Raw genomic sequence first — 26,772 nt, 5'->3', positions numbered from 1 at the left:
AGGAGACATCTTGACTTCTGACAACACTACGGGTGAAGATGATAAATTTTATATCCCTGTTGACCATAGAGATAGACATAGGAATTGCAACAGGGCGGGGCGGGGATGGGGAGCCTCTTTCCATCCCCGTCTCTGCGAAAATCCCCATCCCCATCCCCATTCCCGTTAACAGGAACAAGATTATCTCCATCCCCGTCCCTATGGGGATCCCCATTTCTCGTGATTTTTTATAATGTTAATCATTTTATTTTTTTTTATTTTATTTAAAAAATAGAAATAAAATAATAAAAATGTAAAATCCTAATACAAAATATTTAAATATATTGAACCATATTTTTAGAAAAGGGTCTAATGAGGGGTTTTCCTTGAAGGAAAAGGGTAGAGACGCTGTTGGATAATGCCTTTGACCATCAAAGCCGATGATGGGTTAGAATAACTGAGAAAATCTTTTGACAATGGCATCACCAAGATAATTGCATTGTATACATGTTTGTATTTGCACTCTTCCCAATATAAGCATTAGACATCACAGATCCATAGTCTCCACACCATGTGTGTTGATGACTTCATAGGTTTGAGATGAGCTCCACGGTTCAATCAATAACTTAAAGCAAATATCTTTTTGGATTGGTTTCACAGTCCCATGAAAAGCACATCTTTCTTCCTAAGACATACATATTGACCTCACTTCATAGCATCTTCCACGATGGTATTTGGAAGCGTTGGTATTTTTTGGGACCGTTTTTTCAAAAAAAAAAAAAACGCCCATGCTTGTTAGACCCATTTTTCACAAAAAAAAAATGCCTAGATATGTTTGGGAGTGTTTCTGCCACGTCATCGATGCATGAAATGCCAAATTTGACATTTGATGAATCGGTGGAGTCCCGATTTATGAGGCATGCCCGTTTTTCAACGTTTTTTTTTTCAAAAAACACCTAAACCAAACAATCATATATGTGGGCATTTGTTGAAACGCCTATGTAGATCCGACATGCCACTGTTTCAGAAAAATGGCTATGCTTCGAAAAGTATATCATATATTCATATCATATCATAAACTGTATCTTAATCAAGCATAAGGAAAAGTATAAAGGTCTTGAAGTTAATTGCAGCCATCAAACATTCCATGTCAGTGCAATCAGGTTGCTCACAACCTAGCTAGGTTTGGTCTCTCATGTAAAAAGACCTGGTTACTCTATTCCTAAGTTCCTCCGTCCCTGTTTGGAGGCTGATGTGACTGAGTATTTATGATGAATGAATTTGGTTGAGGGCTAAGGCTAGCTATCTCAGTGTAGGTCTGCATATGCTTTGTTCAACAAGCTCATTGTGGATAAATCCACCTGTGTTGCTTGAAGTCTGTGAAAACCTTATTTAGTCCTAGGTTACAGTAAAAGAAGAAGAAGAAGAAGTGGATAAGAAGAAGAGGACTGAAAACCTTATTCAGTCCTCTCTCTAGTTGACCCACTTGTATTTATCTCCAATAATATAGTTACAAGAAAGACCATATTGTTCCTCATAAGTGATGGAACACATAACTTAAACTTAAATAAAACAGACCTTTTACTCTCAAATAGATAAATCCAAATGACCAAAATACCCCTGTTTTGTGTACTCTAACAAAGTCAATAAAAGACTAGTTTTTCTTTTCCTTTTTTTTTTATTGTTTCTTTTTATTTTTCAACAATGGTAATTCTGCTTTATTATTGCAGAACCTCAATCTATTGTACATGTTAAGAACCATTATGCATGGTTTTGAAGACCGGACCGGACCAGACCAGACCAGACAATGGAACCGGTTGACTCAAGAACCAATCAGGGCTTTGAATTCGGTTTTGGATCCCAAAACCATTTGATGGAGATTTAGACCAGATGATTAGACTGTTTGACCCAAAAATCAGTGGCTAAAGTAATTCTATTTCCACATCAGTTTTTAGAATCATACTATCATGCAATTCCTCATCATAGGAAGTATTTCATGCTCCTTTTGTATGTGTGTCCAAACACTAAGTCCATATAATATCTAAGCTTTCACCCATTAAATCTAGACTTTTATAAATATCTAACCTAATAGGCAGAGTGGGATCCATTCCCTTGTCTTATAGTATTTTTCATGGGTTTCACTATTTCTATATGATGTGGTACCTAGGGGTTGCATAAACTTAAGTTTTAGTAGTATTATTTACCCTTAAAAATATTGTCAATGTATCATGTTCTTTGTTAACTTTTTTTTATCTTTTTTTTTTTTTTTAATCCTTAGGGTCTATTAGGTTTACAGTTGGAATCGGAATCAAGTTCTTTGTTAACATTTCTCCCATAGTTTGTTTGGTTCAAATAAGAATAAGAATGAAAATTGGAATAAACTAGAATGGAATTTCATCTTCAAAAGAGAGGAAGGGAGTGACTATTCCCTCAAATGGAAGAATGCCATAAGAATGGGATTCCAATTCCACCCAACCAAATAGTTGTAATCGGAATGGTATATTCAGATTCCAATTCTAAACCCCTATTCTCATAAATCAAACGGATCCTTAGTTTCTAAAGTTTGTCTTTGTAGTATGATTAGGATTATATTTTCTCCGTCAAATCTAACCTCTTACTTGTATCAAGTTGGCGCTCCTGTAGGACATCCTTTTACTTATATCCAGTTAATTAAATCATAGCCAAAGTTTTCAGCCCACTGTTAGATCTATAATCCTCACTCGGTTCTATTTTCGTGTCCAATTTTTCTAAAACCTGCAATTTGATTAAAAACGGTTGATTGATCAAATTCCGTTGTCTGATCGACCTGAACAGCTAAATCATTTACCTATTTGATTCGGTCATAGGGTCATGGTTACAAGTCATATATATCAAAATTTCTGGAGACTATAACTTTGCATTTGATTGATTATTTTTTTAATATAGATAAATTTTTAAGATCTATACATTGCAAAGAGACTAAGGTACCTTCTCCCACTTTTTTTCTTTTGACAAAAAACACCCTTTTTTCCCTCAAATCTCAATTTTAAAAATTTTTATGCATAAAAAATCAAAAACTAAAATAAAACGTAAATTAGACATATATATACTCCCTCACATAGTCTGTCATTTTCTCGAGTCCTACCTATTAATTTTTAATAGTTTTCTTGTGACTGCATCATGTGTGCTTTCGTAAGTCAATATAGACCATAAGATAATCCGTCATATTTTCATTCAAATTCCTGATTATTATTTTACTATTTCAAATAAAAAATATATATATATATATATATATATATATATTATTTTATATTAATCAATTACTGTAACAGTGATAAATTAATATTCAAGGTCCTCAACTATACCAGACCATTTTTTAAATTTTATATAATTTTAAAATTCCAATAAAAATCTTGTTTTGTCCGGAAATAAATAATTTACGTACATTTAATTCAACATGGGAATCTTTTAACCAGTGGATTGGTGTCGGCCGGATAGGAGTGAGGATCATATGGCTTTCAGTGGATGAGTGAACCAAATCTAATGATAAAAAGAGTTCCAGATTTAAGGGACAAAAACTTTGGCTGATAACAAGGTTCAAAATATTGATACAGGATGATATGCTGGTAGGGCGTATTGGCCTGTATCTCAGTACTGTTTTTAAGTGGTTTTTTTTTTTTTTTTAAATTAGTTCAGAGGGGCTAATTTAAGGGCGATCTACCGTTTGAACCACTTCTTCGAAACACCCCTGTAAGGGCGTATTAGGAAGGCTTTGATACGATATTATCGGGTCAATACATGATGAAATTTTAAACCTTTGCTGATGGCCTAATTTGGGTTTGGGGCTGAAAAATAAAGAATTAATTGAGATAACATGTCATGTGTAAGAAGCTTTAAATCAAGCTAGGAGAGTCCTGTTGGCAGCCAGCAGGCTAGGCTATCAAATTTAACTGTCTCCATGAAAACTTGACTTGTTCAGACGTGACCCTTTTTATGTTAAAAGGTTCTCTTACTTGGATTTCTCCCCTCCAATTCTCGGTTAGGAATGGCAACGGGGCGGGGATTATATTCTCCATCCCCGACCCTGACCCCCAAATCACCCTCCATCCCCGTCCCCGATCCCCGATGGTGAAAGGAATACCCCTTCCATCCCCGACCCCGACAGGGATGAATTCCCCGTCAGAGACCCAAAACCCCAATGGGCTAAGAGGTTGAGACTAAGAAAGAGAGGACCGTTGGGAGATTTAAGATCGGCAACGAGAGAGAGTCCGACCGGCGACAACGTCACGACGACGGTGGTCAGCGATGATAGGCGAAGGTTAAAAGGACTGACGACTGAAACTCTTCTTTATCTATTCTCTATGACTCGAGAAGGCACGAAGCTAGGGTTCTGAATCTTTTGTGGCGACGATGGGTGATAGCGCTGGCGGTCGGCGAATCGGCAAAGAAGAGTCGAAGATGTAGGAAGGGTTGGAAGGCGAATCGGTGAAGTTGTTCCAGAGACAGACGAGTTGAGACTTGAGAGTTCTTGACTTCTCTCTTCTCTCTATCGCGGATTTTAGACTTGTTTAGTATTTTAAACTTTTAATAATTTTTCAAGTTTTAATAATTAGTATTTAAAAATGAATAATATTATATATATATATATATATATATATATATATAAATTTATAATATATAATATTATATATATATATAGTAATAGGGGACGGGTCAGGGCGGGGATTGCATTCCTCGTCCCCATCCCCATCCCCGATCGGGGATTCAGGGATTACCCCATCCCCGACCCCGACCCCGCCCAGGTACCCCAATCTCCGACCCCATCGAGTCGGGGAACCCGGGTACCTGTCGAGGATGAGGAAAATTGCCACCCTTATTCTTGGTAGGGTTGCTGAAGAAACCCACATATGAACATGGGCCTGTTTGGTTCAGTTTCAAGATAGAACCTGCTATTAGGAATTGGTTTCAGATTTTTGGAATTAGAATCTGCCCTATTCAGTTTGATTTCAAGGTTGTTTTGACCTTGGTAATTTAAAAGTCCTAGGGTCTACTTGTGGAACATGTATTTTTTTTTTATTCCCCTCAAAAAGAAAAAAGAACTTGTTATTTAAAAATTTAATTTTCAATCATGAGTGATTGAGTTCAAATCTTCATATCCTTGAAATTTGATTCAAGGATTGGTTCCACCAATACTAATTCTCTTAACCATTTCAGGTAGGATAATCTATACATCTTCTCACCCCTAATTAAAACCTCCACCTAATACTCTCTTTCTCTCTCTCTCTCTCTCTCTCTATATATATATATATTGTCTAAGTCAATGCTTATAAAATGTCCCTTATTATTAGACTATACTGATTGCGATATATATATATATATATATATATATATATAAGACGAGCCAGTTATATTTATTTATTGAGTGGGCCAAACCAAGGATGGGGATCTACCATGTTGCACTACAACATTGACTACCTTTCTCCTGCCTCCTACCACATTGCAAAGCAATAGTGAACTCCAAGCTGTCAAAATAATACTGAATTATCCAATGGAAAGGAAATTAGTTAAGGCCAATCGGTCAAATAAAAGGCGTCATTGCTACAATTAATCAAGGCAAAGATTAATTAAAAAGGAGAAAATAAGCTAATTTGTCCAAATATCTTAAAATAAATTAATATAAGAGGACAAATTACTTACGCCTTGAACATAAACAGGTTAGCTTTGATTCATAATGCAATCTTTAATTCCGATATTCTATTATATTCTTTTAACAATCTTATTTTCTTTGGGTGAGAATATTTTTAGGTGCAGTTTCTCTCTTAGAATCGCATTGGTAATTTTCTAAGTCAGCCATTCACTTCAATGGTAACACTCATAGGAGAATGAGACAAAGTACTTCCACTGCTTTGGGAGTAAGACATAGTAAGGACTTTTCTAATGGTTTTAAGTAGTGTGGGGTAAATGAGAACTTTGGGATAAATAGATTGATCCAGTTACTTCCATTTGGGAGCACCTCAAACATGATTTGGGCCCAAGTGTTAGAATTCGACCTTTTGTTTCACATTGTGTACGAGTACTGGTCGGCCCAATGGTCCTTCAATCAAGAAGGTTTTAATTTTTTTTTAAATGTTTATTTTCTAGAAAGTTGTTAATCACATTTGAAAATATTTTGATGAGTGACACAGACAAAGTTTGGTTCTCCAGAAGGAAAGTTCTTACCTGCTACACATGGAGGTCTCTCTGCAAAGGGAAGCCAATGATGGTAGGGATAATGGTGTCATTACAAGTGATACCTAGTTGGTTAATGCTAAAGGCTCAGGATTTTGTGAGGAATAGCGCTTCCCAGGCGATAGGGGTGGACACGAGTCGAGCTTTTCACGAGCCATTCGAGCTTGGCTCGTAAAAAGCTCGGCTCAGCTCGATTCAAATTGAGCTTCGAGCTAAATTCGAATAGTAATCGAGCCGAGCCCGAGTAGTTTGAAATCCGGCTCGTTAGGCTCGCGAGCCTAACAAGCTTATATATATAATCATAGATAATTTATATTTTCATATACATACATACATACATACATACATATATATATATATTATACCTTTTAAAGAAATTTTATTTGTGAAACTATTTTATAATAATAGTCCCTTATACACGGTACAATTTCAGAATCAAAAAACCTTTCGACCTAACCTAACCCTTCAAAAGTTCACTCTTCTCATCTCTGTCCTCTCTGCTCTCTCGTCTCTCTTCTCCGACTCCAAGTCTACTCTCAACAACTCTCAAGCTCTCAGGCGGTCAAACTCTCAAGCTTCAGCCTCTCACAAGTCACCAGACTCACCACCACCACAGCTCCGTCTCTCGTCTCTCCCCTCCTCTTTGTTCTCTCATCTCTCCTCTCCAAGTCTCCTCTCAATTCTCAAGCAGTCAGGCCTTAGCCTCTCACCGGTCACCACCACTACAGCTCCGCCTCTTGTCTCTCCTCTCCTCTCAAGCTCTCCTCTCCTCTTGGCTCTCAACTGAAGCTTGCAGGTCGCAGTCCAAAGACTCCAAATTTGCAAGTCGCATGTCTCAGCTGTAGGCCGCAACCTCTCGCAATCCAACCTCTCACCATCTCAGGTCTCACGCACTCTATCGCTAGTCATTCTAATATCTAGCTTTCTTCTTTTCTGTCTGAAATTTCCTGTTTTGAGTAAGTTACAGACTTACAGGGTTGCAGCAATCTTATTTTGTTTTTCTTAAATAGAGTCTGAACCAAATCGAACTTATTTTTTTTCTTAAACAGATGCCACATGTTCATTAAAGCTCGAGCTCGAGCTTGAATAGGCTCAGATCATTATTGAGCTCGAGCCGAATCGAGCTCGAATATATAATTTTTTCATTCGAGTCGAGCTCGAGCTTGCATTTTCAATTCGAATCAAGCTCGATCCCGAGCTTGGGCCTTGTAATTTTATACCGAGCTTAGCTAAAATACCTAAATATTTGGCTCGTCTCGGCTCGAATCCACCCCTACTAAGCGACTACTTCAGATTAAGTTAGAATTATCAACTTCTGGTGACACAGTTGAGCAAGTCTCAAAGTAACAAGCGGAAGAGTTAATGAATGTTGTAAATTTTTTGGCATCTCTTTCCCTAATGGGGAAGCTAGTGCTCATGAGATCCTAAAGTATCACACAGCTAGTACTAATCCAAAGAACTATTCAAGTAATTAAATTGGAAAGTCTTTCAAGTGGGAGTGGTGTTGACTCAGATTGGTTGTTTGATAGCTTGGACAACCCCCCTAGTTGTAACTTGTAAGACAGCGGAGCAGCTAGTAGATTTCTACAATGACATGGTGGTTAAACCTTGCATTAAGTGATCCCGATGATAGTACCAGAACCGATGATGTCATCATCGGGAGTTGTTCCCAATACACATGTGTTGTAGGACGTTGTGGGGCGGAGATGTGAACTCCAAACAATGATACATATAACTAGGTTACCTCTTGCATATTAGCGCTTGGCCATATAAGATAATGTCATCCACAAATAAAAGGCGGTTAAGAAGATATCCACCTATACCAAAGCAGCATTTCTTTAAACTGTTTGTAGAGTCTGGATCTGTTCTTCACAGAACGCAACTCACACCAACTTCACAATATGTCCTAACCGCATATTGAGAATATCTCCCATACTTGTATTTATTATTCATGATCGGAGAGATGTTCCCGGTACAGGGTGGAATGTGGCTGTGAGGTCAGTGTGAGGTATGTTCTGTGAGGAACAGATCCCAATTCCTGCGTGTAGAGAGTCCATTAAGCAATCAATGATTGAAGCCATAAGGAGAAATTTTATGCTGCTGACTAACTGCCACTTATGCACGTGAGTGAGAGAGAGAGAGAGAGAGAGAGAATTTATTACTTATCAGGTGTACAATATAGCATGGTTTTGAAAATCAGAGTAGACTGGACTATCAGACCCTTGACTCAAGAATTGGTCATGGTTTCAGGTCCGGTTTTAAACCCCAAAACCACCCAATTAAGGTTCAGACCGGACAGTGAGACCATTCGACCTAAGAATCGAAAGCCAAAATGGCTCCATTTCAAGGTTGGTTTTTAAAACCATACAATATCAAAAATCAAGAGTTAGACTTTTCTAAAACCCACCAATAAAGCCCTGCATCAAAAAATTAACATGGTCTCGTATATATAGAATACATTATTTTGAGCTTAAAAGATTTATAAATGAACATTTCTCCCCATTCAAAAGACTTTCAGCAAAACACACACATATGGGGTTTTTCTTCGCCACGTTAGATTCATTAATTGGTAGTTCCCTATGTATTAAATGCCTAATCACAAGGGGGGCCCAAACCACGTTGAAAATCCAGTGTCCTCAACCCACTATTAATGGTATTCAGTATATACGTAATTAGTTACTAAATTCACTTTTATTGTTTGTCCCAAATAAGCTAAGGGTGTTGGATATATTCAGACCAATTCTTTCATGTGTGTTAGTGTCAGGTTGTAGTAGTACCTTTGAATTAAGAACTTCTAATAGAAAGCAGGTTACAATGTTTGATATCCAGGCCCTAATTAAATTCTAACTCCTCCCAATAAATAATAATATTGAACTAGGAGAGACGAAAATGTATCAGTATTTGATTACAAAATTCAGGCAGAAAGTCAATGGCGCTTGTTTGTCTCCTATCACACGCATTTTACTTTGAAGAGTTCTAATTCAAGATTCTTAATTAAAAGGGTTCTCATCAATTTTATTGCTAAGTTTAAAAATTGGAGACACTCCTATAAATTAATAAACCCCTTATAGACCTCGTCCTTTAGGCTCTTATTCATGCATTCTATAGTACTTCTGGTTCTCTCTTCTAAGTCCATCCACCACCACCTTCTCCTCCTTTTCATAGTCATTCTCTTTGTTGGTTTTAGAGGTTAGAGATGAACTTAGAACGTCTTCTTTCGACTCTCTTCTTCTTGGGTTTCTTCCCCGGGGAGTTGGCTGTGGCTCAAAACACAACAATTCCATTCAAATTGGGGGTCGTTCTTAATTCTGACAAATGGGTTGGGAAGATGGCTCTGAGCTGCATTTCCATGGCGGTCTCCGACTTCTATGCCACCCACAGTTTCTACAGAACAAGACTGGTTCTCCACACTAGAGACCCAAACAATGACATCGTTGGCGCAGCTTCTGTGAGTATGTTACTACTCTTTTCCATCCTTGTATATGACATCATATAACAGTTCCATAAATCTTACTTTTTGCTCTTTCCATTTTTTAATGTCTGCAACATCTATGAGCTAGTAAGTTACTATTCTTTCTCATTGATCATTCTATTATTATGTTCTTTCTATTGTTTGGTAAGTCTTTTTTAAAGATCTTCTGGAAGTTCTAATAGTTAAAAACGATGTGAACTTTTGCATCAAGATCTTAACAGATTGAAGACTGTTTGGTTAAGACGTCTTTTTGCACAAAGAACAAAAATGAACTCAAAAAAAAAAAAAAAAAGCAAAAAACTCTATTTAGAACTTCCTGAAAATAGCCCCAAATGGACTTTCCATGTCTTTTTGGGGCTACAGCTTTCAATGAATAGATCTTTTCTCAACCAAACGGAAAAAGACCAAAATGCGGACTACTGGGATTCTAAAAAGCCAACAGCCTACACAAAAAGGCGTACCAAATGAGGCCGTCTTTTCTGTCTACAACATCTAGGCCATGCATGGTTAGCTTAATTATCGGAGGCTCTGGCAGAAACAAAAATAAACGAATGTTTCATTTAGAAACTGGTCCACTTCTTGGTTTGTAGAATAAATATTTGTCTTCTATACCTGCATTGCATTGATTTCTTTGTGCCTCTCAAAAACTATTCAACCTAAAAGTTTAAGCTTATTAAGTGAGATTCTTGAAAAAGTTTTATTCTCTAACCGTGCCTGATAAGATTGGATTTGTTTTTTCTCCAATAAAAGAAATTAATTAATGTGCCCCGAAAGTGAATAACTAAAATGGGAAAAAAAAAAAGAAAAGAAAGTTTTCTTTGTGGCTTGATTAATTAACATGTTTCTTGAGGTCCACAGATTCAAACTTTCAATCCATCATGTATACATCGTATCTCTGCAAGGAACCTGGAAATTTCTTAGAAGTCAGAAGTCAGACTGATATTAGGAAACAAGGGGGGTATGAGACCGACCAACTTGTTAGCTAAGCAATCATCTTTTACTGGAAGGATTATTATTCTAGTCAACTTTGGTTTATTTTTAACATGCTGTCAACGGTATTGCCTTCTTAACTCTAGAACTAGTAGTCAAAGCTTTTCAATTAGTTAATTTGTTTATTTCTAACATTCATCCAGTCATACTCAACTAAGGGCATTAGAGCCAAGTTGTTTCTGTTGATCATTCAATGATTCCGGTCCAGGTATATATGATTTGGGTTTTTCAGGGTTAAAATCTATCTTTGTCCAGTCAACTCCCATGTCAAACCCATTTTTTTAGGGTAAATTATGCTTTTACTTCCCCTGAACTTTGGCTCTCCAAAAGCCTCCTTTACATTCTAGATAAATTATACAATGTATGCTGCCGGAAATACATGATACCAGAAGAGATTTAAGCAGTCAACCCCCTGTGTTCCATTTTTTAGGTTAAATTACTTAATCCTCTCTTATAACTGCTTTATCTGAAGTTGGCCACTCCAAAAGCCTTTTGCACATTCCACATAAATTATACAACCTATAGGCTGAAAGAAAGACATGATTTTAACCAGCCAACCCCCCTTTTGAACCCATTTTTTAAATGTAAATTACTTAAACTCTCTCTATAACCTCCACATTAATTCCACATAAATCATACAAAGTTACAAATTGACCCCTTTTTTTTTATTTAGATGTTGTATTGAAATAAAAAAGAAGGATGATGTCATGTTTTCAAACATAAAAATGCAAGGTGCCAACTCACTGGTTATATGGGTTGGCGGGTAAATGGGTTTGGGGATGGATATACCCCCAACATGGATAAATTTGATTTTGCCCAAAGGATAAGAAGTTTGAAATATCCATTTAAGAGCATGTGGATTCTTTCTAACAAAAACCTTTCTTTCCTCTTCTTCCCTCACTCTTATCAAGTCTGATTACTTTTGTTGTTGTTATTGTTATTATTCTTTGGAAAAATTCCTGATCAGTAGTATCTTGAACTTTAGGAGTTATGTCAAGTCCTCGAACATCAAAATGTGTCTATACAGTATCCGAACTTTTAGGATGTGTCTAATAGGCCCTTACTATTAACAATTCGTCAGTTATTATTATCACATGATGACATGTGCCACTTAAAACTTTTAAAATATCAAAACTACCCTTGAAACAAGACACTGTTTATTGTATTCTATCTTGAGGCTGAAGAGCTGCACCATTGCTACAATGGTGCCAGGAATTGACCAAGTTCTAGTGATGGATGAAACCATCACTGCTACAGATTCCTGTATATTCTTTATTTTTTTTTTTTTAATTATAGGTAACTGATGAAAATTTCTTATATATTCTAAATTCCATCACTCCACAAGCCTGAAAACAAGATTGGTTGGAACTAAGGTGGAACCACAACATAATTTATTAGAATTAAGATTTAAACGGAAGGAGTTTTGTTTAAATTGATTTATGTTGAGGTGGTAGATAAAGAAAATTAGATGACACTTGATGGGTAGTTTTTTCATTTTCAAATTTAACTGACAGACTGTTAATGGCATGGACCTATTAGGCACATTCTAAAAGTTTGGATACTGCATAGACATATTTTGGAGTTCAGGGACCAATTTGACACAACCCCCAAAATTCAGGGTACTGACCAGAAATTTGCCTTGTTATTGTTATTGTTATTGTATAATTTATCCTGAATGTGAAGGGATTTTTTCAGAGAGATAAATGTTAGGTTTAAAGTATTTGTCAGAAACTACAAGGGAGCTTTAAGTAATTTACCCCTTCTTTTGCTATCGTTAGGATGCATTTTGGACAGGCCCAGTCACTGTAAACAAATCGGATTCAACAATATCCGATTAACTAATGAAAAATGGTATCCGAATTTGATCCAAAATCTGATCGAACTAGAATTGGATACGTATTATATCACTCTTTGATCAGATTTTATCCAATTCAGATTCATTTTGTTAAAAATAAAGAAACAAATAAAAGAAATTATTTAATATATATATATATATATATATATATTTACATTATATATATTATTTATATTTTAGATTTGCTCCAATTCACTTCCAGTCTGATTCTTGATCGAATGCAAATTGTAAAATTCAAATTCAATCCAATAATGTAAACAGATCATCCAAATCGAAGATAATCAGTTTGGATTTTGGACTTGCCCTTCCCATCCATGCCCATCCCAAACCCAACCAAACTTTGTCATTGGCCGGGCCTGTGCCTGAAAGCTTAGGCTTGCCTTTAAATCATTTGGGCTTGGGTTGAAAGGTCCTGGGTTTATGGGTGTCAATAAACTAGATTTCGGTTGGCTGGACAGTCTAATAATGGACCAGTCTAGACTTAATGATCCAAATATTTATTGGATTGGACTTGATCCATCTGTAAATATATTTAAATTTGATGGGATCAGGTTGGATCAATATCCAATTCATTAACAGAAGATAAGGGCAGGGGTGCCACTGGACCAGGTTTGGGTTGGATATAATCTGAATCAATTTGAAACGATTGGATGGTCCAATAGACATTGAATTGTGTCTGTCCAGTCCATAATATTTATCAGATTGGATTGGACCTGATCCATCTATAATTGACTTATGTTGGACCAAATAAGGTTGGACCAATATCCAGTCTATTAACTGCCCTACTTGGGTTGTATAGGCCCAACCCGTCCCAACAATGATAATATTCATCCCATATTTATTTATTTATTTATTATTAACACTTCATTATGTACTTATTATGTTATATATTTGATCCAGGCCCACATTGCACATACATACACAACACATATCGTATTTTGTTTTCTGGAGAACATTTTTAGTATACATGTAATTTTTTATATGTAAAATTTTATGAATTTGATGAACTATGAAATTTTAGTATAAAATTTTTTATTTGTAAAATTTCCTATGAATGACAATATATAAGAATGAGAGATGTTTCCAATGCACAGCTGCGATAATGAGCTGTGAGGCACTTTTTGTGAGGAGCAAATCCTATTTCATTATAGATATAGATATAGATTATCTCAATTGTCTTTGTAATTAATGCCTGCTTTGTTTGTATTGCAATTTCATTTAAAATAGTGCAAAAGAATGGGAGTGCAAAATTCAAACACAAATTCTGTTTCTTCTTTTTTTTTTTCAGCTTCTGCCTTATTTTGTTTGTTTGCATTGCAGATGAAGTCAAACAAAACCTGAAACAAAGCAATGCAAAACACAACAAATGGATCATAAGTTCATAAGTACTCAAGTTAAACGATAGGACTAAAATTCTACTCATCAAATATACATAAAGGAATATTCACTATTTGAAGAAATACAAATATAAATATGTAAAGTGCAAAACCTTGTATTTTATATTATTTTATATATATTTGTACTGCTTGGAAGCAGTACAACTACAAATATGTACAGGGTAATTACATACAAAGTAATACAAAATATAAGATTTTGTACTCTACATATTTGCATTTATACTCCTTCCAAACTGAGCCTTATTAATAGTTTTCATTTTATCATTTTCCGCCAGGGATCATGATCTCTTGGTAACCTTCTGCAATGCAACTAAGGCTCAGTTTGGAGGGAGTACAAATACAAATATTGTACAGTTTAAAGCGTTATATTTTGTATTTCTAAACCTTTATTTGCAGTATAGATACTTGTATTTGTACTCTTTCCAACAATTCGTTGTGTTTGGAACTTGCCACATGAACAGGAAATTAATTGCTTGGTGAGGGTAAAGGTGGAAATAATTCTAAATTTGCTTTTTGAATCTTCAAACAGCTCTGGATCTACTGAAGAACACACAAGTGCAAGCCATCATAGGGCCAGAAACATCTTCACAGGCCAACTTTGTGGTTGATCTTGGAAACAAAACCCAAGTGCCCATTGTCTCTTTCTCTGCAACGAGCCCTTCCCTTTCTTCAATTAAAACTCCTTATTTTGTTCGGGCATGCCTGAATGACTCTACTCAAGCCAAAGCCATAGCTGCCATTGTCCAAGCTTTTGGATGGAGGGAAGCTGTTCCAGTCTATGGAGACAGCGACTTTGGAAATGGAATCATACCTTACTTGACCGATGCCTTGCAAGAAATCGATACTCGTGTCCCTTACAGGAGCGTCATTCCTCCCTTGGCCTCTGATGATCAAATTCTTCAAGAGCTTTATAAGCTGCAGACTATGCAAACTAGAGTATTCATTGTGCATATGTCAGCTTCTCTTGGAAGTCGCCTCTTTCTGAAGGCAAAAGAGGCTCAGATGATGACTGCAGGATATGTGTGGATCATCACAGATGGGTTAACTAATCTCCTAACCTCCATGGATCCTTCTATCGTTGACTCCATGCAAGGTGTTCTGGGTGTGAAGCCATATGTACCAAAATCCAAAGAACTTGAGAGCTTCAAAATTAGATGGAGAAGGAAGTTCCAACAGGATAATCCCAATACCCAAAGAGCTGACCTAGACATTTATGGGCTGTTGGCTTATGATTCAGTCTGGGCATTGGCAATGGCAGCAGAGAATGTTGGGGGTGCAAATCTTTCCTACCAGCAGGTTCAGAGTACTGATAACTCCACCGATCTTTCAACACTAGGAATATCGAAAATAGGACCAAAACTTCTGCAGACAATTTTGAAGACAGGATTTAGAGGCTTGAGTGGGGAGTTTCGCCTTGTTGATGGGCAGCTCCAGTCATCTTCTTTCCAGATAGTGAATGTGATAGGGACTGGGTGGAGAGAGGTTGGGGTATGGACCCCAACAAATGGAATTCTGAAAAATATGAGCGCCACAAGTAGCCAAGTGTATTCAACTTCAAAGAACAATCTCCAAACTGTCATATGGCCAGGAGATCCTACATTTGTTCCCAAAGGTTGGGTTATTCCCACAAGTGGGAAGAAGCTGAGAATTGGAGTTCCTGTGAAAGATGGATTTAGTCAATTTGTAAATGTTTCTCACAACACAGACACCAATGAAACCAAAGTCACTGGGTACTGCATTGATGTCTTCAAGGCTGTAATGGAGGAATTACCATATGCTGTTCCTTATGAGTTCATTCCCTTTCAGAAGGCAAATGGTACAAGTGCTGGGAATTACAATGATTTGATATATCAAGTGTTTCTCCAGGTAATGAAGTTCTGTTTTGAATGATCAATTTCATCATCCCTTTGCTAACAGAACGACCTTTCTTATGTTGAACCAGAATTATGATGCTGTTGTAGGAGATACCACTATCATAGCCAACAGATCACTATATGTGGACTTTACATTACCATATACAGAATCTGGGGTGTCCATGATTGTGCCTATTAAGAAGGACGATAGAAAGAATGCCTGGATTTTCTTGAAGCCTTTGAACAGGGACCTTTGGATAACAAGTGCTGCTTTCTTCATCCTTACGGGTTTTGTGGTTTGGCTTCTTGAACATCGAATAAATTCAGAATTTAGAGGCCCTGTTAGTCATCAGATTGGAATGATCTTTTGGTTCTCATTCTCAACTCTTGTCTTTGCACATAGTAATTCCTTTTCTATTTCTTTTAATTTACAAAATAGATGACATAGAATGTCATATATTTAGTCTAGCAAGCTAACCCACTTACCTACCACATCATATGGATTCAACATTTCTGAAAATTATCATGCTAATTCACAGTATTGCAAGGCTATATATCATGGCCTATACATGATCAATCCCATATGGGATTGTTCAAATATCTTCATATGAACCATTAATCGTGTATATAAGCTCCAAATGGATGTTCCATGTATTGAATTAATCAACTAAGAAATAGTGAAATTAAGGGTCCATTTGGTTTGCAGTCGGAATCGGAATGGTCCATTCTCATAGCTTATTTGGTTCAGACAGAAATGGGATTGGGAATTAAAATCAGCAGGAATGGGATTGCATTCCCAAGGAAAGGGCAGGCAATGACCATTCTCTCAAAATGGGAGAATGCCATTCCAGCGAGAATAGGATTCCGATTCCACCCAACCAAACAATTGGAATTGGAATAACCCATTCCAATTCCGATTCCAGACCCCTATTCCCGTAAACCAAGTGGGGCCTAAGTTCCGATTTCACTTGGGTCATGTTTGATTCTGTGTAAATGAGCACAAAACAAATAAACCCTATTGAAAAGACAAATACCTGGAATATAGTTTGACACATGCATATAGCTAGTCCAAACGGTCAAAAGTTCTGGCCTGTATTTTTTTTTTTTAATTCATTTTACTGGCTTCATGGGGCTACACAACGGGGGTTACTCCATCCCTCATCCCCTTATCGCCCCCAACCCTGTAAATTGATCACAGATATATATACTCTCTAAAATCATGTCGTCAGCTCAATTTTGATGTAATACTTTTGCATCGACTGCAGGAGAGAGAGTGGCAAGCAATCTGGCTAGATTTGTTGTGATCATTTGGGTTTTTGTGGTACTAATACTCTCTTCAAGCTACACAGCAAGTTTGACTTCGATGCTGACAGTCCAAAAGCTCCAACCCACCATAACTGACATAAAAGAGCTCCAAAACAAGGGTGAGTGTGTTGGCTACCAGGAAGGCTCGTTTGTGGTTGGACTCCTTAAAATGATGAACTTTGATGAATCCAAGCTCAAGGAATACAAGTCTGTAGATGAATGTAATGAAGGTTTATCCAAAGGGAGTCGTAATGGTGGTTTTGCTGCTGCTTTTGATGAGATTCCTTATATCAAGCTCCTTCTTGCTAGTTATTGTTCTAAATACACAGTGGTGGGACCTACCTACAAAACAGATGGATTTGGTTTTGTAAGTCTCTCTCTCTCAATAAAACATATTCAAGGATCTCACTTAACAGTTTAAGCTTTTAGGTTGAATGATTCTCTGAAATAGTATCAGAGCCACTTTGATAAAGTGGTCTAGTGTTTGATTCTCATCACCCCATTATAATTAATTAAGTTTGAGCATAAGGTATGAGCGGGCCTATGCTATTTGTGCTTCAAGTCCAATGGACTCTCATGTGAGGGGCATTTTAGAGAATAAAATCTTATTCAAATAGCTCACTTAACAACTTAAGCTTTTAGGGACTCCGGATCTCCTGCCCACAAGAATTCTGTCCATGCCTACCCACAATACACTACCCCCCGTGAATTGGGAAAATTTCCCCCTGCATAATACAGATGATGAGATATTCTCCATGTGTGATTGCGATAAATGGGCAGAGTTCTCGTGGACAAGAAATCCAGACTCGCTTTTAGGTTAAATGGTTCTTCAAGACTCTCTCTCCTGCTAATGTAGCAATGTTGGTTCCTTTGATCTTCCCTAGGTTTTCCCAAGAGGCTCGCCCTTGGTACCGGATATTTCAAGGGCAATCTTAAACGTAACAGTGGGAGATACAATGAGACAAATTGAGCTATTCTGGTTTGGACAGCAAGCCAATTGCCCAGACTCCAATACATTGGTTTCTTCCGACGACATTAACAGTCTTACTATGGACAGCTTTTGGGGCCTTTTCCTCATCGCCGGAGTTTCTTCAACCATGGCGCTCCTCGTATTTGCAATCAGCTTCTATTGTGACAATAAGCATCAGTTGGAGAATGTCGATCCCGATACCTCTGTGTGGAAGAAAATGGCCATCTTGGCAAAACAGTTCGATAGAAAGGACCTCTCATCGCATACTTTCAGGAAAAGTGATGACAAGTCTTCACACGCTCTAAGGAGAGCAGAAGACGATGACCAATTTGAAGACTTGATGATAACCAACAACACTGCACCTCAAAGTCCAACTTCCGACCGCACAGATGGAATCTTGATTCCCCCAGAAGAGCACGGAAGGCCCTCCATTGAGGTTGCAAATCATAGTCATGATGGACCTGTATCTCAAGAGATGGTATCTTCTATTGAACTCAGCAATCAAAACATAGAGAGGTCTAGTGAGTACTGAGTACTGAAAGGGGTTGATCAGATTGACCTCGTTCTTGCTTCCCTAGGTGCATTTTCATGTAAAATTATCTATCACTCAAGAATATATGTATATTTTATATTTTTTTTATAAAGGTTAAAATAGTAATATATTAATACGTGTTAGTTTTTTTAACGTCAAATTAGTATGATAAATTTTAGACATTTTGAAAAATTGTAATGAATTCAAAAAAAATGCTGAAAACTTAACGTGAATTTCAGACAATTTCCCAAAAACAAATAATTATGGCATAACCGACGGTTTAACGGTTTAAGTGTAATGGTTCAATACAACCTGGATGGTAACATCATATGAAATTTAATTTGTAACATTATAGCTAATACTATCATAAAACTTTGTAAAAACTTGGAGTCAAAAAGCTTTTTGAAAACCCATGAACCGGTGAGTTAAATAACGGTGTCATCATTGAGCTGCAATTGAACCGGTGTAGTTTATTGAAACTTTCGATATGGGACCCACTCAGAGAGGTTTAGAATGTGAGCACATCAAAGAAAAGAAAATCATTTATGGGCTGAACCGCTGAACAGCTTGTTAGCGTAAGGGCAACTTCTTGTCTTGAATACTAATAAAAAATAATATTTTATAAAATAGTTAAAATAGGATAATTTTTTTTTGAAAAATATCAAGAAATAAAAGGCAGTGATACTGTTCATCGTCTTCCTCCTCTGCCCTGCCTGTGAATACAAAGCCTTGTAATTTCCAACTGCCTGTGGAGAAAGGAGAAGTATATTGGATTCGTGTCGTTCATCTTCCCCGTCAACTACTTCCGTGTCATTTGGACGGTATTAACCCCTTCCCCATCCGTCACCACTAATGTTTCAATCTGCATCGGTTATCCGCTCTTGGTCTCTTATAAAGCCATCGTTGCACACTGTTCATCGTCTTCCTCCTTTTTCGCAGTGAAATGGGCCGATAAGAGAAGGAAGAGGAACAGTGTTCACTGACATGGGCGAAACCATTGTTCCTTTTATTCCTCTTTCTTCTCTTATCCGCCCATGTTAGTGCACAAAATGGAGGATTTCTCGTTATATCCGCCTATGTCAGTGGGCAAAACCGTCGTCTTCCTCTTCCTCTCTTATCTGCCTCGTCTTTCTCCAAGCCTCCCTGTCTTCTTCAAACCCAGTGTATTTGCATGAATACAGAAGTAGAGGAGGAAGACGACGAACAGTTTCAGTACCCTTTATTGATATTTTTTCAAAAAAGCTATCTTATTTTAATTATTTTATAAAAATATTATTTTTTATTGATATTCAGGCAAAAATTGCCCTAAAAGCCCTTTCTTTTTCCCTTAAATCCAGTTTGGACCAGTTGTCATCTCCTCAAAAGATGGTGTTTTTTTGGCAAGGTCTCAAATGATGGTTAGACCAAATGTGATACAGGGGAATTATAGAATGGTCGCCAATCATCACCGACCAAAACAGACTATTGAAAACTGCTGGAGGGCCCTTCAGCAACTGGAGGTAACTGTTTGATATGGAAAGAGTTTTGATCAATCAAAATTCACTCATAAATTTTGATAAATTACACCTTATTGGCTATTACATTTATGATTCCAGTTGACTGATCAGAAGTTTTTCATTAAAGTTTTTTATATAAACATCATTTTTACATTAACTTGTTCAGATAAGGGTTTAAAAATGCTTCAAACAAAAAATAAATAAAAACAACCAAAACAACATACATTACTTTTTTTAACAGCAACTATGTCAACCAAAAATGAAAATAAATACATTTAACAACATATGAATCAACGGGTTAGTCTGTCTCCCACCATTCGTCTATTACTTTGAAGGATTGTAATTCATATATTAAGTGTCAGTCTTGATGGCAGCATGTCTCCCTATCCCTATTCAAGAAACTTAAGGCTAAAAGAGAAATATTCTTAAATGATTCTTTTTTTAGTATTTGATTGTTGAGATACAATTGTTTGGAATGAGAAAAAAGTGAGACAGGATCCTAAAAACGAGTGAGATACCAGAAAAACCCCAATGATAATGATAAAGGAAAAAAAGTGAAATTCATATGACAAAAATGGATTATGCTAGTGGTCACAAAACCGTACTAATCCTTGTCTTTTAAAAGACAATTTTTCATGCATTAATTAACTTAATACTTCTTTATTTTTTAATTCACTGCAAGAAAAATGGGTTATGCTAGTGGTCACAAAGCCATCAGCTTAATCTTTAAAACCGCCCTCATAGACCTGAGTCAATGGATTATGCTAGTGGTCACAAAACCGTACTAATCCTTGATCCCCAACCAAATGGGGTTAGGGATGGGAATTGTTTTGTTAGGGCAGGGGCGGGGGCGGGGGCGGGGATGGGGACGGGGACGGGGACAGGGATTAATAGGAACCTCCAATCGAGGTTGGGGTCGGGGATGGGGATTGAAGTCCCTGCCCTGCCCCAACCCCGATTATATATATATATCATTATTTATAATTTAAAATTTTTGTTTATTTTAAGTAAATTTATTTTTCAAAAAAAAAATTTGGGGATTCGGGTCCCTACGAAGAATCCATCCCTATTGAGGATCAAGGATGGAGGACAAATTTTATCTCTAGTGGGGATCAAGAATGTGGATGGGCATTAATTTTAAAATCCGGGGGGGCAGGGATGCGGAATATGATCCCCACCCCGTTGCCATTCCTAGGTATTGCAGCTTAACTCATGCATGGCTGCTGGCACAAAGACACAAAACCAACACCTAAGAGGCATGATCCAACCATTTGCAAGCCAGCGGGTTTAACATAAACTGCAGCTTAGAGAGTAATAAAAGATGGTGGTTCTTGTCAAAATCATCGGCTTATACATACAAATATGGTGGCCAAGGGCATATTGATCTGAGTGGCCAGATACCCTCGATTCAGAATAACCTTGGTGTATGGACAAATCATACGGCCGATGGCATAGCCTACACCAATGGGTAAATATCTTTGACTAGTCTCTTTTTCTTGATCCATTTATAGATAATCAAATTAATGCCATGTCAGCAAGACTCTTGCTTGGTGTGGCCAAAGTTTGGTAAGGTAGTTGAGAAAATCAGGGCAACTAATCCTACCTTGTGGGATACTTGTCCCTTAATCCAAGAGACAGAAAGAGTTTAGGTGGTTGGGATAATCTCGGATGAGGAGTGTTTCCCTTATCTATTTTTGTACCGTTGAGTAGTGGAAGCACCATTATAAGTATGGGGTTCCAATTCAACTCTGAGATACAATTTCATATCTGAGAAAATCCCGTCTCGAGTTGCTTCCTTGGGTCATATTAATGTCCTCTAATTTTATATCGGAGGACCGGTACAAGTGTGTTAGCCACTTCTGTATTTGCAGGGATCTTCAGAATATGTATTTGCAGGGTTCAACAACCATGACATATTATAAAACAGGCCCCTATATATCCAATGGAATATCTTTTAGTCTCATCTAATTGTAGTGGAATGCAAAGAATAATATAGAGAAGGAACAATATCAATGTCAAATTCCTCATAACTTCAATAATAGATAAGCAATATAATCCCAAATTGGGATTCACTCCTTGAAAAATTCACACCGATCTCACAGCTACATCTTACCATATATTGGAAACATTTCCCTGAATAATAACATACAAATAAATTACTCTATTATGTGATCCATAATCCCCGCCCCCATTTATCTAAGTTGTATTTACAATTGTATCTTATATCAAATTTATGATTTATGAACCTTTGCCAATATTCTGTGAGGAGAAGATCCAGACTCCATAGTTCCCCTTATTTTTTATTCTCTTATTTCTCCACGGATGTCATGCACCTTTGCCAAAGAAACCAATGCTTTACTTATCCATGACTTCAATCCTACAAGCTATCTCTTTATGTGTTTTGCACCAGAATCTGACCAAGAAATACCACACGTAGCATATATGGGTCAAAAAAATATAAGGAAATGGCACTAATATAATAAAAGTGATAAAAAAAAAACAAGATTCTCATGAGGAATTCAAGATAAGCTTAAGTGGAGACTGCATACCAACAAACTAAAAACCAGTCACCATTGCGACAAATCATCCTAAATCATACCAAGTTTGTTATGAAAAGCAGAATCATATATCTGAGCTAACCAATGTGTTCCTGTAAATCCCAAACTATTGCTTCTTGCTACATCAGATAATTAAGTCGTTGTCATTGTCTTTGCCCTCACCTTCTCCAATTAACTAAGTCATACAGACAATTAAGGCCAAGGTTTTCGTTGGCTTTAGAGGTTGGGGATGAACTGGGTACGTCCTCATGCCACTACACTTTTCTTCTAGATCTCCCTGAGTTTCTTCCTCGGGGAGTTGACTGTGGCTCAAAACAAAACAATCCCATTTCAAATAGGAATCGTTCTTTATTAGTTCTGACAAATGGATTGAGAAGATGGCTCTGAGCTGCATGACCATATCGATCTCCAACTTCTACGCCACCCACAGCTTCTACAGAACAAGCCTCGTTCTCCACACTTGCTAGGGGCCCAAATATTGACATCGTTGGCCGGCTTCTATGAGTAAGTTACTGCCTTTATCATCTTTCTATGATATCTTATGTTCTTTCTATCAATTTATTCTTCATTTCCTGCAAAATCTAGGCCATGCATGGGAATTCACATCTGCGCCACACAGAGGGCACCCCACACCATATCCTAACTATGTATTTGGAACATCTCCCACTGACAATTTCGGGAGATATTCTCAATGCATGCTGAGATATGCATGTGGGGCGTTTGTGATGCGCAGACGTGATCTCCACACAGGATTACCTTCTTGTAAACTATTGCAGAAACAGAAATACATGAATGTTTCTTTCTTTGGGAATTTTTTATATTTCGCTTGTATCATCCGCTATTCAGAATGAGCTTTCTTTGGGAATTGAATAAGGTGGTAATGACTATTAAAAACTACAATGTAACGTATTTTCCAAGCATATATCAGATGGGTGCCCCGCATGCGCACCGCACCATAACCCATCCCAGCCGTGTATTGGAAATACCACCACACGAGATTCCCAATGCATGTGGGTCGCTGATGCAAAATTGCAAATTCCTTCAAGTGCCATCAACTTATTGAGGCATACAGTTTCAATCCCTCGTATTTGCATCTCTCTCTGCAGGGAGACCTGCTTTCCTACTTTGCCCTATTGAAATATCTGATAAGTCAGAAGACAGACTAATAAAAGGAAACAAGGGGATACAGATCGAGACTTGGTCACGAATCCACTTTTAGAAATCAGCTTGAATGTTCACAAGACCGTACTCACACCATTAACAGTCTCTTGCAGTCTTGCACAGGAAATATCTCCCCATGAAAAATAAAACACAAGTAAAGAGACATTCCCAATGTACGGTATAAAATAACAGTTCCTTATAGGTACGGAAATATTCCGCATGAAAAATTACACAAAGTCGCTTAAAACGGTCCTTACAAATAGTGTAAACATGGTCTTGTGAGCACTGAAGCCAATCACTCACTTGCTACGACACGGAATAATAGAAAAAAAAAAAAAAAAAAACTGTAAACACGGTCTTCAATGAATTATTGTGACCCTACCAGTATGCCACTTCATCTCTATCTAGGTGGGACCATGCTAAATTTGGAGTCGTGGAAAAAGTGGATTGGGCCAACTTCTTTACTAACCAATTATTTATTATTGGAAGGATTTAATCTCTACATGTATCAATTGCATAGCTCAACTACCGCTGCAAAGAATGGCACTCTAATTGAATAGTTTGGGTTGAAATTTGATTTGGTTCGAATTTGATTCTAATCGAGTTTGAATTTTGATGTAATATCAATTAATTATTTGAATTTGAGCTTGATTAATAAAAAGTTGGGCTCAAAATCCCGTGAACCTTGTTCAATATATAAAAAATATATTTTATAAATAGCTTTAAGTGCTTGTATTTGAAAAAACAAAAAAAAAAAAAAAAAGAAATCGACAACAAGCCTCAAGGATCAGCCTAAAGTTAACCTCCCTCTGAAAATATAATACCAATACACTTCGGCATTCCTAGGTCATGTAACAGGACGGCTTTCAAGGGCTATAAGAACCAGGACCCATAGCAGCATTAGATGCATGGCCAATAGGTCATCAGGCAAGATGGTTGCAATGTATATAGGGGTCATCCACTCCCTTTGCTTATTTTTTTTATGTCCTATTGTATGGCTCCTCAAGAAACAAGGGTTCCAACTAAACCCACAGTTTTAAATAATAGGTCCCATTAACTTACTAAATGTGGTATATTTCTATTGATCAAGATCCACAAAAGGAAGTTCCTTTAAATCAAGATGATCATCGAAGCTTTCTACAGATGAAAATTAAAAACAAAAAACTTCGAAATATATATATATATATATATATATATATATATATATATATATATATATATATATATATATATACACACATGCATGTAAGCTGCCTGCAGACATGTGAAGAAAAACAATTTTCACAAGCCATGATACATAAGCAAATCATGCGTAACAGTATGTGAATGTAATTTGAATTTTATTAAGTTTCCTGTGTTGCAAATCTGGAAATTCTTATACACAAAGGACCACAAGTATCAATCTGGTCCACTGATAAATGCAAATATTGACAATTCAGAAGTATCAATCTCCCCAAGTTAGAATGTATATTTGAAACGCAATACCAGTTCATTGAGTGAAATAGTTTAACCATTAGTCCCAATACCTTGAAGATCACTAAATCCACTGCTTAACTATCAGTGGTGTTAGGGTTGATGCTCTTGCCTGACCTCCTTTTCCTATTTCTCTTCCTACGGCCCTTGCCACCATCTTTGTCATCCTGCAGCCATGCTTCCACATCAAGTTTCTTTGCATAATCAAAACTTTAAAGTAAAATGCAGCCTTGACTCTTGCCACTAGGTTGTATGCAGTGTGTTTACATGTCATCAGTTCCAAAACTTTGCAATGTTGACAAATGGAATGTTGTTTCAAACTCATTTCAGAATAGACCATTTTGAATTCTTCTTTTATTCCCCCATATAGGCATATCCCACTAATCGGTTATGTATCTTGGATGCATGGAATATGCAACTATCAGTGATAATCTATAATATTATCAGAGCCAATACCACAATGCCCATACACATATTTAAACAGAAAAATCAGTGGTAAAACATTCGAAAATTAATATGCAAACCAGTCCATACCTAGTGCCTCACATAAACTAAGATAAAAGGCAAGGATCATGCTCCCTAAGGCATGGCAAATTGGCATTGAGATATTATGCAGTTAATATGCTAGGTAGTTGAAAAAATCAACATAAAAGAAAGACGGGGAGAAAAACTCAACTAAGTCTTGTCCCAACTATAGGACATCAGCAAGCATGTGTTCAATCTGCTAAATCAGGGGAAGAAAAACATAGACCCTGCTAGATCAAGGATTAAGTAGTTTTTGAACTAGATATCGTTGATGTTCAGGTTGATTGGATGTCTATTTTGTCAAGAAGTCCTAGAAAATTTGCATTTAGGAATCGAACCGTAGAGAGATTTGATGTTCAGTTTGATTGGATGTCTCTCTAATTGTAGAGAGATATTCCTTACCAGCTTAGGAGAATTGCATTTAGCAGTTTTCCCTTTCTCTGTAGAAATCAAACTAGGCAAGCTTGAGAAGCTTTGAGAGTCTATTTAAGACTCCAGTTGGGATAGTCCCAACTCACTACACTCCACTGAAATTCAGCCATAGAGAAAAATAATAATCAGCTCAATTATTTACAATTAATTGAACTTCTGGAACTTGTGAGACAATCACCATTGGTAGCGATCTTCACACTAGGAGGTTGTTTTTTGCTCAATTTGTTGGGCAGCCAGTTGCATATTGTACAGAGCATCCATTTGGACCACAGCTATGCCACTTAGCTGCTTGCCAGGATCGAGAGAAAGGTGGAAATAGAGCATAACACCGTAGTGACCAGCTGCACTTGTGCTTGGATTTGTGCATCAGGTAACATTTATTTTATTTGTTTTGAGTCTGAAACAAATTAGTTTAAGCTCCAATTTAGTGGAGGACAAAAAGCTTTTCCAGAAGCAAAAACTGGTCTTTGCAGTTGTTCATGAGAATAAAAATTTTAAAAATTCCCATCTAAGATTTCCAATTCTTCACAGTTGTCTTGAGAAAAAAGGTCGCCTAATTGCATGTTG

The 26,772-nt window shown here is 37.0% G+C and overlaps 2 protein-coding genes across 3 annotated transcripts in view; one reads left to right on the top strand and one right to left on the bottom strand.

Moving 5' to 3' along the window:
* The first annotated feature begins 9,514 nt into the window (after nt 1–9,514).
* LOC148843697 (glutamate receptor 2.7-like) lies at nt 9,515–18,560 on the top strand. The gene is made up of 5 exons (XM_088959442.1): nt 9,515–9,638; nt 14,430–15,766; nt 15,843–16,155; nt 17,019–17,425; nt 17,943–18,560. The coding sequence occupies exons 1-5, from the start codon at nt 9,515–9,517 to the stop codon at nt 18,558–18,560; spliced, it is 2,799 nt and encodes a 932-aa protein (XP_088815568.1).
* A 6,538-nt stretch (nt 18,561–25,098) lies between these two features.
* The window catches only part of MEE21 (PIN domain-like family protein), a 34,607-nt gene continuing 32,933 nt past the window's right edge, over nt 25,099–26,772 (bottom strand). For both annotated transcript variants that reach the window (XM_088957544.1, XM_088957546.1), the window contains exon 7: nt 25,099–25,415. In XM_088957544.1, the coding sequence (XP_088813670.1) occupies nt 25,326–25,415 (90 nt within the window). In that variant the 3' untranslated portion in view covers nt 25,099–25,325. The remainder of the gene's footprint in view (nt 25,416–26,772) is intronic.

This window comes from Nelumbo lutea, chromosome 8, assembly GCF_056320005.1.
Source record: "Nelumbo lutea isolate HS-2025 chromosome 8, American lotus-T2T, whole genome shotgun sequence".
In the NCBI taxonomy this organism is placed as follows: Eukaryota; Viridiplantae; Streptophyta; class Magnoliopsida; order Proteales; family Nelumbonaceae; genus Nelumbo; species Nelumbo lutea.
This window is presented reverse-complemented; position numbering and strand designations above follow the sequence as displayed.

Bases quoted from the DNA above. Each gene is read 5' to 3' on its own strand.
- LOC148843697 (XM_088959442.1), top strand. From the start codon at position 9,515: ATGGCTCTGAGCTGCATTTCCATGGCGGTCTCCGACTTCTATGCCACC. The intron at 16,156-17,018 runs GTAATTCCTTTT...CATCGACTGCAG, and splicing joins AACTCTTGTCTTTGCACATA to GAGAGAGAGTGGCAAGCAAT. The intron at 17,426-17,942 runs GTAAGTCTCTCT...GATCTTCCCTAG, and splicing joins AAACAGATGGATTTGGTTTT to GTTTTCCCAAGAGGCTCGCC.